This window comes from Nycticebus coucang, chromosome 24 (genome assembly GCF_027406575.1).
Source record: "Nycticebus coucang isolate mNycCou1 chromosome 24, mNycCou1.pri, whole genome shotgun sequence".
Classification (NCBI taxonomy): domain Eukaryota; kingdom Metazoa; phylum Chordata; class Mammalia; order Primates; family Lorisidae; genus Nycticebus; species Nycticebus coucang.
This window is the reverse complement of record NC_069803.1, coordinates 11,832,647-11,852,416: the sequence shown is the minus strand read 5'-3', so window position 1 is coordinate 11,852,416 and position 19,770 is coordinate 11,832,647. Positions and strand designations below refer to the sequence as shown.

At 43.7% G+C, this 19,770-nt stretch overlaps 1 protein-coding gene and 1 pseudogene across 5 annotated transcripts in view; both read left to right on the top strand.

The window, feature by feature from the left end:
* Nucleotides 1–19,770, top strand: part of UBXN8 (UBX domain protein 8) — a 42,968-nt gene that overhangs the window by 363 nt on the left and 22,835 nt on the right. For 3 of the 5 annotated variants that reach the window (XM_053578209.1, XM_053578207.1, XM_053578208.1), the window contains exons 2-3: nt 4,920–5,042; nt 17,351–17,421. In XM_053578209.1, the coding sequence (XP_053434184.1) occupies nt 4,920–5,042; nt 17,351–17,421 (194 nt within the window). The remainder of the gene's footprint in view (nt 1–4,919; nt 5,043–17,350; nt 17,422–19,770) is intronic. The other 2 variants (XM_053578211.1, XM_053578210.1) reach the window with 1 other exon arrangement.
* On the top strand, nt 1,696–3,378 carry LOC128576232 (spermine synthase-like; annotated as a pseudogene).

Below are 19,770 nucleotides of genomic sequence, written 5' to 3'. Positions count from 1 at the left end.
CGTCTCTCCGGGGGCGTCGCCTGTGAATGGCTTTACTACAGTTCCCAGACTGCAGCGCGCCTGCTCCCACTTCCGGGGTCGGCTCCACTTCGCGCGGGAAGCCGGGCTGGCGCCCTCGGGAGAAGTTGTGCGTGTAGAGGCAGAGAGGCGAGAAGCGCTTAACCACCGAGCTACGGGCGCCCAGCCTGGACCCAGATTTAAATAAGGAGGCAAATCTGTGAAACGCCGGTGTGTGTGTGGGGGGTATATGCTCGGCGGCGAAAGGATTGTGAGACGTTGGAGGTAAAGGATGTAGACAATCGAGGCTGGATCAAGGAGACTCTTAACTTCCTCAAATGAAAATAAAATGTTTTCTAAAAAAATCTACATACACTCTCCAGAAGCCTCCTACTCAGACTATATTGGAATATAAGACCATTATCCAAGTGAGTAGGAATGTTGAATTCACACTCACCTTTTCCAAAATTCACCTGTTCCCTTGCCTTTTTCTTTTTTTTTTTTTGTAGAGACAGAGTCTCACTTTATTGCCCTCGGTAGAGGGCCATGGCGTCACACAGCTCACAGCAACCTCCAACTCCTGGGCTTAGGCGATTCTCTTGCCGCAGCCTCCCGAGTAGCTGGGACTACAGGCGCTCGCCACAACGCCCGGCTATTTTTTTGTTGCAGTTTGGCTGGGGCTGGGTTTGAACCCGCCACCCTCGGTATATGGGGCTGGCGCCCTGCTCACTGAGCCACAGGCGCCGCCCTGTTCCCTTGTCTTTGAGTCTCTCGTCATTGGGTCTTTCACATTGCACTGATATTTGAGTCAATAGTCCAGGAGAATGTCGTCACTGAGGGTTGCATAAGTTTGCTTCCACGATCAGTTCTGATTACAGAGAAATATACTTCTTTTCTTTTATACTTCTTTTCTTTTTTTTTTTTTTTTTGAAACAGAGTCTAACTTTGTCGCTTCTATAGAGTGCTGTGAGGTCACAGCTCACAGCAACCTCCAGCTCTTGGGCTTAGGCGATTCTCTTGCCTCAGCCTCCCAAGTAGGTGGGACTACAGGCGCCTGGCTATTTTTGGGCAGTTTGGCCCAGGCCGGGTTTGAACCCGCCACCCTCCGTATATGGGGCCGGCACTCCACTCACTAAGCCACAGGCATCACCCGAGAAATACACTTCTTAGGATAAGAGGCCACATCAAGTTTGTTTCTGTATTCCCAGCTCTTGCCACACTGTTTCATTTAATAAAACTAGGCCAAGACTTTTAGAAAATGCCAATATTATAGGTATTAAATTAATTTGTAATGTCCAGAGATACCCTAGATTTAATATACGTCATGTGTTGTATTGAACACCTGAATCAGTTAATACAGTTGAGTTGGATGACAGAAAAATGATACTTCTTGCCTAAATTTCTCAGCTGTAGCTCAGTAGTTAAGGCACCAGCCACATGCACAGGGACTGGTGGGTTCGAACCCAACCCGGGCCTGCTAAACAACAGTGACAACAAGAACAACAAAACATAGCCGGATGTTGTGGTGGGCGCCTATAGTCCCAGCTACTTGGGAGGCTGAGGCAAGAGAATTGAAAGAGTTTGAGCTCGCTCTGAGCTGTGACGCCACAGCACTATACCTAGGGCAACAAAGTGAGACTCTGTCTCAAAAAAAAAAAAAAAGTTACATAGCAGCTGACCACAGCCTGACACGCCACATGGCCCCCCAGTCTCCCATAGTCGCCTCCCCTAGGCATGGCATAGAGCCTCACTTCACTATGGCAGCAGCACGGCACAGCACGCTGGTCTTCATGCTTGGTGCCAAAACTGATGGCGAAACCATCCTGAAAGGCCTCCAGTCCATTTTCTAGGAGCAGGGATGCATACCTGGCAGGACCATGGCTACTCAGCAACCTACACAAACAAAAACGGCAGCTTTGCCAATTTGAGAATTTACCCACATGGATTGGTGCTGCTGGACCTTCAGAGTTAATGACACAGAGCAATGAAGAAATTGACAGGCTTTTGAACAAAGTTGAAAAAAGAATGAAAGAATTGAGTCAGGACAGTACTGGGTGAGTAAAGTGATTACCACCCATAGTTCGAGGAGAGGCCATTGACAGATATTGGCCCACTGCTGATGGGCGCCTAGTTGAATATGACATAGATAAAGTGGTGTATGATGAAGATTCCCCTTATCAAAACATTAAAAGTCTACACTCGAAGCAATTTGGAAACAGTCACATCCTTAGTGGGCATGTTAATTTGGTGGAGAGTGATTTGCCATGTAACTGGGCCATCATGGGTAGTGGCAAAGAAGATTACACTGGCAAAGGTGTACTGATTTTAAGAGGTGGAAATGGGGGCATTTTAGGTGAAATAATCAAACTGAAACCAAAGATGGTCACCATGGTGGAGATTCACCAAGTGGTAATTGATGGATGTAAGAAATACATGTGAAAAATGTGTGGTGATGTCTTAGACAATCTTAAAGGAGACTGCTATCAGGTTCTAATAGAAGACTGTATTTGAGTACTTAAGAGGTACGCAAAAAAGAAGGGAGAAGGTTTGATTATGTGATTAATGATTTGACGGCTGTTCCAATCTCCATGTCTCCGGAAGAAGATTCCACATGGGAGTTTCTCAGACTGATTCTTGACCTCTCAATGAAAGTATTGAAACAGGATGGGAAATATTTTACACAGGGGAACTGTCAATCTGACAGAGTCCTGTCGCTCTATGAAGAACAGCTCTGACGCCTGTATTGTCCTGTGGAATTCTCGAAGGAGATCATTTGTGTCCCTTCGTGTTTGGAATTGTGGGTATTTTACACTGTTTGGAAGAAAGCTAAACTTGGAAGATGAATATCCCTAATCACGTGTGCTGCAAATAGCCTTCCTGACCTCCATATACTGTACAAGACATCAAAATGAGTCAGGCAATTGATTGTGAATCCCTTACTCTTTTTTTAATTATTATTTTTAATTTAAAAAAGCAAACCAAAAATGTATATTTTGATCAGCTAGGGTGTTATTTTTTTGAAAGTTAGCTGAAGGACAGACAGCACAGCGAAGACTGCTAAATGCACTGACCCCCTAGAATGTGAGTTTTGTTTTTATTTCTGTGTGGCTTTTTTTTTTTTTTTTTGGGTAGACTTTGAATTTGGATGTTTGGAGGAATGAACATTTATTCTTTTGTTCTGGAGGGAAGTTCTTGATGGTGTTTCTTTCCTCAAAAAATTGACTTTGATATTAAAATTGTTGCTTATAAGAGTTAAAAAAATGAATAGCAATGCTTCAATTAAAGTTACAAAAGAGAAAAAAGTTACATAGCAGAAATATAGAGGACGCATCTTACCAATGTGATCAGGGTTCATAATGAGTCAATCAACTAAAGCACAAAAAGGAGATTATAAAAACTTACATATAGGGCGGCACCTGTGGCTCAAGGAGTAGGGCGCCGGTCCCATATGCCGGAGGTGGTGGGTTCAAACCCAGCCCTGGCCAAAAAAAAAAAAAAAACAAAAAACTTACATATATGCAAACTTCTGTTTTATTTTTAACACAAAATATAGATATATTATGTAAAATAAAAACTAAAACGCAGCAAATTGCACACAGTTATACAATTTAATTGTGAGAAAAAAGAGAATTATATATCCTGAAAACATTTTGTGGAAATGACAACCATGATGAGTTTTAGTGCCCAAAGGAGAATGTGGTTGGCCTATGGCAGGCGTCCTCAAACTGCTGCCCGCGGGCCACATGAAGTGGTGTGAATTGTATTTGTTCACGTTTTGTTTTTTACTTCAAAATAAGATATGTGCAGTGTGCATAGGAATTTGTTCATAGTTGTTGTTTTTTTGTTGTAGAGACAGAGTTTCACTTTATTGCCCTCGGTAGAGTGCCGTGGCGTCACACAGCTCACAGCAACCTCCAACTCCCGGGCTTAGGCAATTCTCCTGCCTCAGCCTCCTGAGTAGCTGGGACTACAGGTGCCCGCCACAAAGCCCGGCTATTTTTTTGTTGCAGTTTGGCCAGGGCCGGGTTTGAACCCGCCACCCTCGGTATATGGGGCTGGCGCCCTGCTCACTGAGCCACAGGCGCCACCCTGTTCATAGTTTTTTTTTATTTAAACTATACTCCGGCCCTCCAATGGTCTGAGGGACAGTGAATTGGCCCCTTGTTTAAAAAGTTTGAGGACGCCTGGGCTGTGGTATCTATCCATGGGTTCTACATCTGTGGATTTAACCAGCTGTGAATTGGAACATATTCAGGAAAAAAGAAAAGGTGGTTGCATCTGTACTGAACATGGGTAGACTTTTTTTCTTGTGATTATTCCCTAAATAATACAGTATAACAATATAGCATTTACTTTGTTTTAGGTATAATTTGCCTACAGGTAATTGAACGTGTACAGGAACCAATCCCCTACAGATACCAAAGGAAAACATGTGCACCAAATCGAAGGGAAATGTAACTTTCACTCTGCTTTTCTTTTTATTTATTTATTTATTTATTTTTTTGTGGAGACAGAGTCTCACTGTACCGCCCTCGGGTAGAGTGCAACCTCTAACTCTTGGGCTTACGTGATTCTCTTGCCTCAGCCTCCCGAGCAGCTGGGACTACAGGCGCCCGCCACAACGCCCGGCTAATTTTTTGTTGCAGTTTGGCCAGGGCCGAGTTTGAACCCGCCACCCTCGGCATATGGGGCCGGCGCCCTACTCACTGAGCCACAGGCGCTGCCCTATTTTTATTTTTTTTTTATTTTGGCCAGGGCTAGGTTTGAACCCGCCACCTCCGGCATATGGGACCTGCGCCCTACTCCTTGAGCCACAGGTGCCGCCCTTTACTCTGCTTTTCTAGTACAAATAATCTTCTAATGTGTTATCATTAGTATATCAAAAAAAGTGTTTTTAATTTTAATTTCTTTTTCTTTGTAAGGAATTAAAGATTTCATTTTGCTGTGTGGCCGAATTTTCTTACTACTTGCTATTCTTACTTTAATTATTTCTGTGACTGCTTCATGGCTTAATTCATTTAAATCTTCTGAAGTTTATCTGAAAGGTAAGTTTATTATTTATGCTACTCTTATACTTTTCTACTTAAATTTCTTTTTTTTTTATTGTTAAATTATAGCTGTGTACATTAGTGCAATCAAGGGGTACAATGTGCTGGTTTCATATACAATCTGAAATATTCTCATCAAACTGTTCAACGTAGCCTTCGTGGCATTTTCTTAGTTATTGTATGTAGACATTTGTATTCTGCATTTGGTTAAGTTTCACTTGTACCCATTCTAAGACGAACCGTAGATGTGGCCCCAACCATTACCCTCTCTCCACCCAAACCTCCCCCCTCCCTTCCCCTTCCTTGGCCCTTTCCCCATATTCTTGTGCTATAGTTGGGTTATAGCCTTCACGTGAAAGCTATAAATTAGCTTCATAGTAGGGCTGAGTACATTGGATACTTTTTCCTCCTGAGATACTTTGCTAAGAAGAATATGTTCCAGCTCCATCCATGTAAACGTGAAAGAGGTAAAATCTCCATCTTTCGGGCGGCGCCCGTGGCTCAGTCATTAGGGCGCCGGCCCCATATACCCAGGGTAGCGGGTTCAAACCTGGCCCTGGCCAAAATTGCAACCAAGAAATAGCTGGGCGTTGTGGCGGGCGCTTGTGGTCCCAGCTACTCGGGAGGCTGAGGCAAGAGAATGGCTTAAGCCCAGGAGTTGGAGGTTGCTGTGAGCTGTGTGAGGCCACGGCACTCTACCGAGGACCATAAAGTGAGACTCTGTCTCTACAAAAAAACAAAACAAAACAAGTCTCCGTCTTTATTTAAGGCTGCATAATATTCCATGGTATACATGTACCACAATTTGCTAGTCCATTCATGGGTCAATGGGCACTTGGGCTTCTTCCGTTACTTAGCAATTATGAATTGGGCTGCAATAAACATTCTGGTACAGATGTCTTTTGTTATATCGTGATTTTTGATCTTCTCCGTATAAACCTAGTAAAGGAATTATAGGATTGAATGGCAGGTCTATTTTTAGGTCTCTAAGTATTCTCCAAACATCCTTCCAGAAGGAACGTATTAGTGTGCATTCCCACCAGCAGTGTAGAAGTGTGCCCTTTTCTCCACCTCCATGCCAACTTCCCTGGTTTGGGGATTTTGTTATCTGGGCTACTCTTACTGGGGTTAGGTGATATCTCAAAGTAGTTTTGATTTGCATTTCTCTGATGATTAAGGATGATGAGCTTTTTTTCATGTGTTTGTAGATCGTGCATCTGTCTTCTTTAGAGAAGTTTCTCTTCACGTCCCTTGCCCACCCTGAGATGGGATCACTTGTTCTTTTCTTGCTAATACATTTGAGTTCTCTGTAGATTCTGGTTATTAGACGTTTATTGGAAATATAACCTGCAAATATATTCTGAGGGCTGTCTGCTTGCCTTACTTACTGTGTTCTTGGCTGTGCAGAAGCTTTTTAGTTTGATCAGGTCCCAGTAATGTATTTTTGATACTGCTTCAATTGCTTGGGGAGTCCTCCTCATAAAATATTCACCCAGGCCGATTCCTTCAAGAGTTTTCCCTGCACTTTCTTCAAGTATTTTATAGTTTCATATCTTAAGTTTAAATCTTTTTCCCAGTGAGAGTCTATCTTAGTTAATGGTGAAAGGTGTGGGTCCAGTTTCAGTCTTTTTAGAGACAGAGTTTCACTTTATCACCCTCGGTAGAGTACTATGGCATCACAGCTCACAGCAACCTCCAACTCCTGGGTTTAGGTGATTCTCTTGCCTCAGTCTCCCAAGTAGCTGGAACTACAGGTGCCTGCCACAACGCCCAGCTATTTTTTTGTTGGAATTTGGCCGGGGCTGGGTTTGAACCCACCACCCTTGGTATATGGGGCCGGGACCCTACTCACTGAGCCACAGGCGCCGCCCTATTCGAGGTTTTTTTCTGATTCCATATAAAACAACGTATTATTTTTTCAAGATCTTTAAAATATGACAGTGGAGCTTTAATAGAAATTGCATTAAAATTATATATTGCTTTGGGTAGTATAGACATTTTAACAATGTTGATCCTTCCCAGCCATGAGCATGGTATGTTTTTCCATTGGTTAACATCTTCAGCTATTTCTTTTCTTAAAGTTTCATAGTTCTCTTTGTAGAGATCTTTCACGTCCTTTGTTAGGTATACTCCCAAATATTTCATCTTCTTTGGCACTACTGTGAAAGGAATAGAGTCCTTTACTGTTTTTTTGGCTTGGTTATTGTTGGTATATATAAAGGCTACAGATTTATGGGTGTTGATTTTGTAGCCTGAGACATTGCTGTATTCCTTGATCACTTCTACAAGTTTCGTAGTAGAATCCCTAGTGTTTTCCAGATATACGATCATATCATCTGCGAAGAGTGAAAGTTTGATCTCTTCTGACCCTATGTGGATACTCTTGATCACCTTTTCTTCCCTAATTGCAATGGCTAAAACTTCCATTACAATGTTAAAGAGCAATGGAGAAAATGGGCAACCATGCCTGGTTCCTGATCTAAGTGGAAATGATTTCAATTTAACTCCCTTCAGTACGATATTGGCTGTGGGTTTGCTGTAGATGGCCTCTATCCGTTTAAGAAATGTCCCTTCTGGGCAGCGCCTGTGGCTCAAGGAGTAGGGCGCTGGTCCCATATGCTGGAGGTGGCGAGTTCAAACCCAGCCCTGGCCAAAAAAACACACACACAAAAAAGAAATGTCCCTTCTATACCAGTTTTCTTAAGTGTTCCGATCATTAAGGGATGCTGGATATTACCAAAAGCTTTTTCTCCATCAATTGAGAGAATCATATGGTCTTTATTTTTTAGTTTGTTTATGTGCTGAATAACATTTATAGATTTACGTATATTGAACCAGCCTTGAGACCCTGGGATAAATCCCACTTGGTCATGGTGTACAATTTTTTTTTTTTTTTTTTTTGTAGAGACAGAGTTTCACTTTATCGCCCTTGGTAGAGTGCCATGGCGTCACACAGCTCACAGTAACCTTCAACTCCTGGGTTTAGGCGATTCTCCTGCCTCAGCCTCCCGAGTAGCTGGGACTACAGGCGCCTGCCACAATGCCCAGCTATTTTTTTGTTGCAGTTTGGCCGGGGCCGGGTTTGAACCCGCCACCCTCGGTATATGGGGCCGGCGCCCTGCTCACTGAGCCACAGGCGCCACCCGGTTTACAATTTTTTTGATGTGTTGTTGGATTCTGTTTGTTAGGATCTTATTGATTATTTTAGCATCAATATTCATTAGTGATATTGGTCTATAATTTTCTTTTCTTGTTGGGTCTTTCCCTGGTTTGGGGATCAAGGTGATGTTTGCTTCGTAGAATGTGTTGGGTAATATTCCTTCTCTTTCTATATTTTGGAAGAGGTTTAGAAATATAGGTACTAGTTTTTAAAGGTTTGGTAGAATTCTGACGCAAAGCCATCTGGTCCTGGCCTTTTCTTTTTGGGGAGATTTTGTATAGTTGATGCTATTTCAGAACTTGATATAGGCCTATTCAACATTTCCACTTTGTTCTGGCTAAGTCTTGGTAGGTGGCATACTTCCAGGTATTGGTCGATTTCTTTCAGATTTTCATATTTCTGAGAGTAGAGTTTCTTGTAGTATTTGTTAAGGATTTTTTGAATTTCTCAGGGGTTTCTTTTTATTTCATTGTTACCATTTCTGATTGATGAAATTAGGGATTTTACTCTTTTTTTCCTGGTTAGGTTGGCCAAAGGTTTATCTATTTTATTGATCTTTTCAAAAAACCAACTTTTGGATTTATTGATCTATTGTATAATTCTTTTGTTTTTAATTTCATTTAATTCTGCTCTGATTTTGGTCATTTCTTTTCTTCTCTGGGTTTGGGGTTGGAATGTTCTTCCTTCTCCAGTTGCTTGAGATGTCCCATTAAGTTATTAAGTTCTCCTCTTTCCGTTTTCTTGAGGAAGGCTTGTAGTGCTATAAATTTCCCTCTTACAACTGCCTTTGCCGTATCCCAGAGGTTCTGATAATTTGTGTCTTCATTGTTGTTTTGTTCCAAAAATTTGGTAGAAGAAATTTTCTTCTTAATCTCATCTATAACCCATCTATCCTTCAGCATAAGGTTGTTTAGCTTCCATGTTTTTGTATGGGTATGCAGGTTCCTATTGTTATTGAGTTCAACTTTTATTCCATGATGGTCTGAGAAGATGCAAGGAATAATTTCTATTTTTTTAAATTTGCTGAGGTTAGATTTGTGGCCTAGGATGTGGTCGATTTTGGAGTATGTTCCATAGACTGATGAGAAGAATGTGTATACAGTTTTGTTGGGATGAAATGCTCCGTAGATTTATGTTAAGTCCAGATGTTGAATGGTTAAGTTTGAATCTAAAATTTCTTTGCTTAGCTTCTTTTTGGAGGATCTATCCAACACTGCTAAAGGGGTGTTAAAATCTCCAACTACTATGGAACTGGACGAAATCGAGTTGCTCATGTCTGTTAGAGTTTCTTTTATAAATTGAGGTGCATTCTGGTTGGGTGCATAAATATTAATTGAAATCTCATCATATTGAGTATTACCTTTAACAAATATGAAGTGTCCATACTTATCCTTCCTTATTTCGGTTGGTTTAAAGCCTATTGCGTGTGCGAATAGGATTGCAACGCCTGCTTTTTTCTGCTTTCCATTTGCCTAGAGTGTAGATGACCATCCCTTCACCTTGAGTCTGTATTTGTCTTTTAATGTAAGATGCGATTCTTGTATGCAGCAGATATCTGGCTTGAGTTTTTGTATCCAGTCAGCCAACCTGTGCCTCTTTAGAGGACAATTTAAACCATTCACTTTATAATTGAGAATATTGATAAGCCTTTCAAGAGTCCAGTGGACATTTTTAATCCTTTTGCGACTGTGGAAGTTGGAATTTGATCAAAATTTTCTGGGTGGATTTACTTTTGTGGTGGAGGGTTACGCTGGTCTTTATGAAGGATAGGTCTGAGAATATCCTGATTTAATTATGGCAAATTTCTTTAACTGTTAATGTCATTAAAGTATTTAATTTTTCTGTCATAAATGAAACTCAGTTTAGGTGGGTACAGGATCCTGGGTTGAAAGTTATTTTGTTTTAGGAGATTAAAAGTTGATGAACATCCTTTTCTAGCTTGAAAGTTTTCAGCAGAGAGATCTGCAGTTATTTGAATATTCTTCCCCTTGCAGGTTATGGTTTTCTTTCGTCTGGCTGCTTTCAGAATTTTCTCCTTCATATTAACTTTAGTGAAATTGATTAACACGTGTCTGGGGGGTGTCTTATTTGGGTTAAGTCGTGCTGGAGTTCTGATACTGTCTGCTATCTGAATTTCAGAATCTTTTGGCATGTCTGGAAAGTTCTTCTTCATAATCTCATGGAAAAGAGACTGCCTTGTGAAGCCACTTCATTGCTTTCGGTGATCCCTGTAAGACGACTATTGGTTGTTTTTGAATTATCCCAGCGCTCTCTGAGAGAGTGATCTGTTTTTGCCCTCCATTTCTCTTCGTCTTTGAGAGTCTGGGAGCCTTCGAAAGCTTTGTCTTCAATGTCAGAAACCCTTTCTTCTGCTTGCTCCATTCTGTTACTGAGGGATTCTACTGTGTTTTTCAGATCTTTGAGGACTGCAACTTCTTGTCTCAATGTGTCAAAATCTTTGGTCATTTGGTCTTTGAATTCGTTGAATTCTTGAGATATCTTTTGGGTTACTGCTTGAAATTCTAATTCGCCTGTAGTCCCAGCTACTCTGGAGGCTGAGGCGGGAGAATCGCCTAAGCCAGGAGTTGGAGGTTGCTGTGAGCTGTGTGACTCCATGCACTCTACCGAGGGCAATAAAGTGAATCTCTGTCTCTACAAAAAAAAAAAAAAAGAAATTCTAATTCGATCTTATTTGATATCCAGATTCTGAATTCGATTTCTGACATCTCAGCTATTTGTTTGTGTATGGGATCTTGTGCTGTGTTTGCCCCATTGATCTTTGGGGGAGTTGATCTACTCTGATTATTCATATTGCCAGAGTTTTTCTGTTGATTTCGCCTCATGATTGTTTTTCACCGTTGCCTCTGGCTGTCCTCAGAGTTGGGAAGGTGTCTCTCCAAGATTAGACCCCAGCAGGATCACTCTATTGTTGCTGGATCTTTGTAGGGAGTGGCCCTGTGTAGTTCCTCTGGGGCTGCCCCAGCCAGGGAGTTCTGGTTGTGGAAGCAGCTCTGGAGTGTTACACACCTGGATCCTTAAGAGATGGCAAGTAACAGGGCGGCAAGTGGTGTACACGGTTCTGGGAGTGCCTGGCACCCAGTGATTTTGGAACAGAGAGCCCAAGGCTCCAGCAGTCTGTGGCTAGGAGAAGGGCTCCGCGCGGAGGCAGGGAGCGCTCTGGAGGGCACGCGGCTACCAGAATCTCTGGCCAGACAAATGGGTCGGTGTGGAGGCAGGGAGGGTACAGGAGGGAGGATGCGGGGTTGCGTGGCTCCTGCAGTTCCTGGTCAGGGTGTGCGGAGGCCTGGCTGGCGCGGTTGCGGGTCGGGGGTCTCGGTGCAGCTCTTACTGAGGTCCCGGCAGGCGCCAATCACAGTCGCGGCGCAGTTCTTACAGAGGTCTGGGCAGTGCATCTCTTAAGGAGGTCCAGGCGGGAGCTGATGGCGGTCGCAGTGCACCTCTCTGTACTGGACTTTTATAGGTTCTATCTTCCCTCAGTTTACAGTCATGCCTTATTCATGTCTTTGGTTTCTGGCAGCCCCTATAGTTGCAAGCAACCGGGGCCTCTCTGCCAGGAAGACCGCCTGTGACTCAAAACACGCTCTCCAGTGACCTAAATTTCTTTATTTATTCTGGAACTTGGCAGAATAAGAACTATTACCATTAATTTCAGATGTATAATTTCTGTTTTTTTTTTTTTTTTTTTTTGAGACAAGAGTCTCACTATGTCACCCTTGGTAGAGTGCCATGGTGTTACAACTCACAGCAACTTCACAGCAACCTCCAGCTCTTGGGCTTAAGAGATTCTCTTGCCTCAGCCTCCCATATAGCTGGGACTGCAGGCGTGTGCCACAATGCCCCACTATTTTTTTTTTTTGTTGTTGTTGTTGTTGTTGCAGTTGTCATTGTTAGTTAGCTGGCCTGGGCCAGGTTCAAACCCATCAACTTCGTGTATGTGGCTGGTGCCCTAACCACTGTGCTATAGGTGCTGAGCCTCTTTTTGTTTTTTTTTTTGAGACCGAATCTTTGGGCAGCGCCTGTGGCTCAAGGAGTAGGGCGCCAGTCCCATATGCCAGAGGTGGCGGGTTTGAACCCAGCCCCGGCCAAAAAAATAAAAAATAAATAAATAAGAGACCAAGTCTTTTTTTTTTTTTTTTTTTGTAGAGACAGAGTCTCACTTTATGGCCCTCAGTAGAGTGCCGTGGCCTCACACAGCTCACAGCAACCTCCAACTCCTGGGCTTAAGCGATTCTCTTGCCTCAGCCTCCCGAGTAGCTGGGACTACAGGCGCCCGCCACAACACCCGGCTATTTTTTTTTTTTTTTTTTTTGGTTGCAGTTTGGCCGGGGCCGGGTTTGAACCCGCCACCCTCGGTATATGGGGCCGGCGCCTTACTGACTGAGCCACAGGCGCCGCCCGACCAAGTCTTTTTTTTTTTTTGAGACAGAGCCTCAAGTTATTGCCCTGGGTAGAGTGCTGTGGTATCATAGCTCACAGCAACCTCAAACTTCTGGGCTCAAGCAAGTCTCCTGTCTCCATCTGCCAAGTAGCCAGGACTACAGGCGCCCGCCACAATGCCTGGCTATTTTTTTGATTCCAGCCATCATTGTTGTTTGGCGGGCCCGGGCTGGATTTGAACCTGCCAGCTCAGGTGTGTGTGGCTGGCACCTTAGCCGCTTGAGCCACAGGCGCCAAGCCAAGACAGAGTCTTACTTTGTCACCCTCAGTAGAGTGCTGTGGCGCCTCAGCTCACAGCAACCTTCAACTCTCTGGGCTTAAGCAATTTTCCTGCCTCAGCCTCCCAGGTAGCTGGGACTACAGGTGCCCGTGACAATGTCCCACTATTTTTGTTATTGTTGTTGCAGTTGTCAGTTGTTATTGTTGTTTAGCTGGTTGGGGCCAGGTTCAAACCATCACCCTCCATGCATGTGGCTGGCACTGTAACCACTGTACTATGGGCACCGAGCCTTGTGATACATAATCTCAGAAGGATTAATTGTTACAAGTTTAGTTATGATTGGTTTGAATGGACTATAAATCCTAGCCTTTTCATGAGAAATTGTTCATTTTGGCCAGATGTAGTGGCTCACGCCTGTAATCCTAGCACTTTGGGAGGCCAAAGCGTTGGGTTGCTTGATCTCACAGGTTGGAGACCAGCCTGAGCAAGAGTGAGACACTGTCTCTACTAAAAATAGAAAAACTGAGGCAAGAGGATCACTTGAGCCCAAGACTTTGAGGTTGCTGTGAGCTATGACCCCATGGCACTCTACCCAGGGCCACAGCTTGAGACTCTGTCTCAAAAAAAAGAAAAAGAGAAATTGTACATTTTCCTTATACGTGTTTTTTGAAACTATCATTTCCAAGTTGCTACACTATGGATTTTTTTAGTTTCAAATTATGTATTTGTGCCCCTTAATTACTGGTTGACACCTACAGTTTATAAACTGTTCTACAAACAGTAAATTTATCTACCATTAATCTCTAAAAGCTTTTCATCCTAATTTTTCATTTCATTCTAACAGTTTTTCTTTAATCACCTATATCTTATGTATAGTTAAGTGCTTTTTTTTTGTTAAGTGCTTTTAATATTTGTTAATGATGCTTGTTCTTATATTTTTGTTTCTTTTTTAATAAGCAAAAATCCTTACCTTTTTTTTTTTTTTTTTTTCTTTGGTAGAGACAGAGTCTCACTGTACTGCCCTTGGTAGAGTGCCATGACGTCACAGGACTCACAGTAACCTCCAGCTCTTGGGCTTCCGTGATTCTTCTGCCTCAGCCTCCCGAGCAGCTGGGACTACAGGTGCCCGCCACAACACTGGCTATTTTTTTTGTTGTTGCAGTTCGCCGGAGCTGGGTTTGAACCCACCTCCCTCACCATATGGGGCCGGCGCCCTACTTACTGAGCCATAGGCGCCACCCTTTTCTTTTTTTTTTTTTTTGAGACAGAGTCTCACTTTGTCGCCCTTGGTAGAGTGCTATGGTGTCACAGCTCATAGCAACCTCAAATTCTTGGGCATGAGTGATTCTTTTGTCTCAGCCTCCCAAGTAGCTGGGACTACAGGCGCCTGCCACAATGCCTTTTAAAACAGCATTGTAGGGTGGCGCCTGTGGCTCAGCGGGTAGGACGCCGGCCCCATATGCCGAGGGTGGCGGGTTCAAATCCAGCCCTGGCCAAACTGCAACAAAAAAATAGCTGGGCATTATGGCGGGCGCCTGTAGTCCCAGCTACTTGGGAGGCTGAGTCAAGAGAATCGCCTAAGCCCAAGGATTTGGAGGTTGCTGTGAGCTGTGTGACGCCACGGCACTCTACCAAGGGCGATAAGGTGAGACTCTGTCTCTACAAAAAACAAAACAAAACAAAACAATATTGTACTTAGCCTCAGAACAAATGAATCTTAAAACTAAAAGCTGCATCTCTTATATGCTATCAGGAAGAGGCTTGCCAATAGTGAATTTGGTACACTGTGTTTTGTTTTACTGTTTAGTTAGGTGTAAGTAAACACAAAGAAAATAAGTAGTGTTTAATTTATATCTCTTGCAAATTAACTGTGAATAAAACCATAATCTGAAAAGGTTTTACTACTCAACACAGACATAAAAGACAACGGGGATGTTTCAAGGCCTCTCATAGAGTTTGGATTTTGTTTTTCCTTTTTTTTTTTTTTATTGAGACAGTCTCACTTTGTCACCTTGGGTAGATATATGGTGTCATAGCTCACAGCAACCTCAAACTCTTGGGCTCAAGCGATTTTCCTGGCTCAGCCTCCTGGGTAGCTGGGACTACAGGCACCTGCCACAACTCCTGGCTATTTTTAGAGACGGGGTATCGATCTTGCTCAGGGTGGTCTCTAACCTTTGAGCTCAAGAAATCTACCCGCCTTAGCTGGGATTACAGGCATGAGATTGTTGTTTAGCGGGCCCAGGACGGATTTGAACCAACCTCGTGCATGTGGCCAGCACCCTAACCACTGAGCTACAGGCGCCAAACCTACTAAGGAATATCTTTTTTTTTTTTTTTTTTGGCCCGGGCTGGGTTTGAACCCCCCACCTCCGGCATATGGGACCGGCGCCCTACCCACTGAGCCACAGGTGCCGCCCGGAATATCTTAATACTACTATACATAGTACCTAATTATTGTCAGATTTTCTTCAAAGTAGTAAAAAATCAGCTTGCTCACATTTTCTATTCTTCCTACTGTCATTAGATATTGAGATGTAAACATTTACAAGATGAGGTGTATCAAAAGTTCAAAAGCAGTAAGTTCTCAGAGGCTTTAAAGATTATCCCTTGGTGATCAATCAGAACCATCAATTGTAGGTAAATAACAGTTCCCTGAAGCTGCAAGCCCTCCCCTTAAAAGCGCTTTATTTCCAGGGAGGGCAGTTTTACTTTAAGATGGGAGTCTGCTATTCTCTCATTTGCTGGCAAATTAATAAATCTGTTTCCTGGCTCTGCGCCTGTATCTCAGCAACTAGGGTGCCAGCCACATATACTGGAGCTGGCAGGTTCAAATCCAGCCCGGGCCTGCCAAACAACAATGACGCTACAACCAAAAAATAGCCAGATGTTGTGGCGGGAGCCTGTAGTTCCAGCTACTCGAGATGCTGAGGTAAGAGAATTGCTTAAGTCCAGGAGTTGGAGGTTGCTGTGAGTTGTCACGCCACAACACTCTACCCAGGGCGATAGCTTGAGACTCTGTCTCAAAAAAAAAATCAAAAATAAAAAATCTGTTTCTTCTTAAAAAAAAAAAAAAAAAGAAAAAAAGGGCTGGGCACCCTGGCTCATGCCTGTAATCTCAACACTCTGGGAGGCCAAGGCCGGTGGATTGCTTGCACTCACAGATTCGAGACCAGCCTGAGCAAAAGCCAGACCCTCTCTGTACTAAAAATAGAAAAAAAACTGAGGCAAGAGGATCTCTTGAGCCTGAGTTGGAGATTGCTGTGAGCTACGACCCTACAGTACTTTATCCAGGGTGACAGCTTAAGACTCTTGTTTCAAAAAAAAAAAATTATCCCTTGTTATCGATTAATTTTAAAAGTATTTTATTCACAGCTTGGGAGGTGTCTTAAGAATACTGAGTCTGGGGTGGCACCTGTGGCTCAAGGAGTAGGGTGCTGGTCCCATATGCCGGAGGTGGCGGGTTCAAACGCAGCCCCGGCCAAAAACCACAAAAAAAAAAAAAAAAAAGAATACTGAGTCTGATTGATCACACAGCAAATCAGTGGCCCAATTGGGCCCTCTGATTTCTTGCTGAGTTTACTACCCTAAACTTAGTTTTATAAAGTTTGGGAAATATTTACTGCCATAGTAATCAAGTTGTCAGTAAAAGGATATGCTCCTATTTAAGGAGCCAAGCAGTTCAAAGGATGTATTTTCCTGAAAGATGTATTATTCCTCAAGGCAATGCAGTTTCTGGTTCATTTTTAATATTTGTCAGCCATTTTTTTTTTTTTTTTTGTAGAGACAGAGTCTCACTTTACTGCTCTCGGTAGAGTGCCGTGGCGTCACACGGCTCATAGCAACCTCCAGCTCTTGGGCTTACGTGATTCTCTTGCCTCAGCCTCCCGAGCAGCTGGGACTACAGGCGCCCGCCACAACGCCCGGCTATTTTCTTTTTTTTGTTGCAGTTTGGCCGGGGCTGGGTTTGCACCCGCCACCCTCGGTCTATGGGGCCGGCACCCTACTCACTGAGCTACAGGCGCTGCCCCTTTTTTTTGGTTGCAGCCATTATTGTTGTTTGGCGGTCCCAGGCTGGATTCGAACCCACCAGCTCAGGTGTATGTGGCTGGCGCCTTAGCCGCTTGAGCCACACACGCTGAGCCAAGACTAACTACATTTTCAATCTGGAGTTGGCTGATGCCGTGAAACACTTGGATTCAGAGGGCTGACTGTACATACAATATTAGTACACATTGGAGAATTTTTGGTTCAGAACAGAGCTTTTATTACTGATTTTACTTGTGGATTTCCTTGTATAAGCTGTCTGTCTATATCACATTTTCATTACATGAGAGAATAGAATCTGTTTTGAAAGCTTCTTATTGTTTCCCAAATGTTAAAATCTATAAACTATTTTCAGAGAAAAATACATTTGATCTGTTGATAGCTGGGATTAAAAAGCACTTTTATGTTTTGGTATCTTAGAAGAAGAAGAGAAGAATGAGAAAAGGCAAAAACTTACGAGAAAAAAACAACAAGAGATACAAGGTGAAAAGGTAAAGCATAATTTTTGGAGTGCATATAGAAAGAATCCAAAAAATGGCTGGGGGCTTTTTTTTTTTTTGTAGAGACAGGGTCTCACCTTATGGCCCTCGGTACAGTGCCGTGGCCTCACACAGCTCACAGCAACCTCCAACTCCTGGGCTTAGGCGATTCTCTTGCCTCTGCCTCCCGAGTTAGCTGGGACTATAGGCGCCTGCCACAACGCCCGGCTATTTTTGGTTGCAGTTTGGCCGGGGCCAGGTTTGAACCCGCCACCCTCGGTATATGGGGCCGGCGCCCTAATAACTGAGCCACAGGCACCGCCCATGGATGGGGGATTTAAAATTAAGCTTTCTGTATTTATGATAAAAATTTTTCTTTTTTTTTTTTTTTTTTGGTAGAGACAGAGTTTCACTTTATTGCCCTCGGTAGAGTGCCATGGCATCACACAGCTCACAGCAACCTCCAACTCCTGGGCTTAAGCGATTCTCTTGCCTCAGCCTCCCAAGTAGCTGGGACTACAGGCGCCCACCACAATTCTCACTTAGTAGAATGCTGTGGTGTCTCAGTTCACACGAACCTCAAATTCTTGGGCTCAAGCAGTCCTTTTGCCCCAGCCTCCCAAGTAGCTGGGACTATAGGTGCCCGCCCCAACACTGGCTATTTTTTATTTTTATTTATTTTTATTTTTTTCTGAGACAGAGCCTCAAGCTGTCGCCCTGGGTAGAGTGCCGTGGCATCATAGTTCACAGCAACCTCCAACTCCTGGGCTCAAGCGATTCTCCTGCCTCAGCCTCCCAAGTAGCTGGGACTACAGGCGCCCACCACAATTCTCACTTGGTAGAATGCTGTGGTGTCTCAGTTCACACGAACCTCAAATTCTTGGGCTCAAGCAGTCCTTTTGCCCCAGCCTCCCAAGTAGCTGGGACTATAGGTGCCCACCCCAACACTGGCTATTTTTTATTTTTATTTATTTTTATTTTTTTCTGAGACAGAGCCTCAAGCTGTCGCCCTGGGTAGAGTGCCGTGGCATCATAGTTCACAGCAACCTCCAACTCCTGGGCTCAAGCGATTCTTCTGCCTCTGCCTCCCAAGTAGCTGGGACTACAGGCACCCACCACAATGCCTGGCTATTTTTTGGTTACAGCGTCATTGTTGTTTGGCGGGCCCAGGCTGAATTCGAACCCACCAGCTCAGGTATGTAGCTGGCGCCTTAGCCGCTTGAACCACAGGTGCCGAGCCCCGGCGATTTTTTTAAAGACAGGGTCTCCCTCTAGCTCAGGCTGGTCTCTACCCTGTGATCTCAGGCAATCCATCTGCCTCAGCCTCCCTAGTGATGGGATTACAGGCGTGAGCCACCAAGCCTTACAATTTTTCAAATTATTGAGATCAAATTCATATGACATAAAATTGACCATTTTATTCATTCATTCATTCATTCATTCATTCTTTGAGAGAGAGTCTCATTTTTTTCACCCTCAGTAGAGTGTCTTAGTGCCATAGCTCACAGCAACCTCAAACTCTTGGGCTCAAGTGATCCTCTTGCCTTAGTCTCCCTAGTAGCTGGGATTATAGGCACTTGCCACAATGCCTATTTTTTTTAGAGGCAGGGTCTCCCTTTTGCTCAGGCTAGTCTTGAACTCCTGAGTTTATTACACCAATCTTGGCCTTGGCCTCCTAGAAAATTGACCATTTTAAAGTGTATAATTCATGGCATCATAGCTCACAGCAGCCTCAAATTCTTTGACTCAAGCGATTCTCTTGCCTCAGCCTCCTAAGTAGCTGGGACTACAGGTGCCCACCACAATGCCTGGCTATTTTTTTGTTGTTGCAGTTGTCACTGTTTAGCAGGCCCAGGCTGGGTTCAAACCCGCTGGCCCCAGTGTTTGTGGTCAGTGCCCTAACCACTGAGCTACGTGTGCTAAGCCAAGGGTGTTATACCTTGAAGAAACTGCTCAGATGTTAAGCTCCTTATAGTCAGAGATTGCATCCTCTTCACCTTTGTATTCCTAGATCCTAGCAAGTTTTTATTGCACTGAAAACCCAAAGGATCAGGTATGGTGGCTCAGCACTGTAATCCTAGCACTTTGGGAGGCCAAGGTGAGTAGATTGCTTGAGCTCAAGAGTTCAAGACCAACTCAAGCAAAATTGAGACCCTGTCTCTAAAAACCAGCTGGGTGTTATGGAGGGCATTGGTAGTCCTAGCTACATGGGAGGCTGAGGCAGGAGGATCACTTGAGCCCAAGAGTTTGAGGTTGCTGTGAGCTATGCTGCCATGACACTCTACCAAGGGTGACAAAGTGAGACTCTCTCCAAAGAAAATAACACAATTAAACAATATGTAGTCACATCTCTAAAAATCT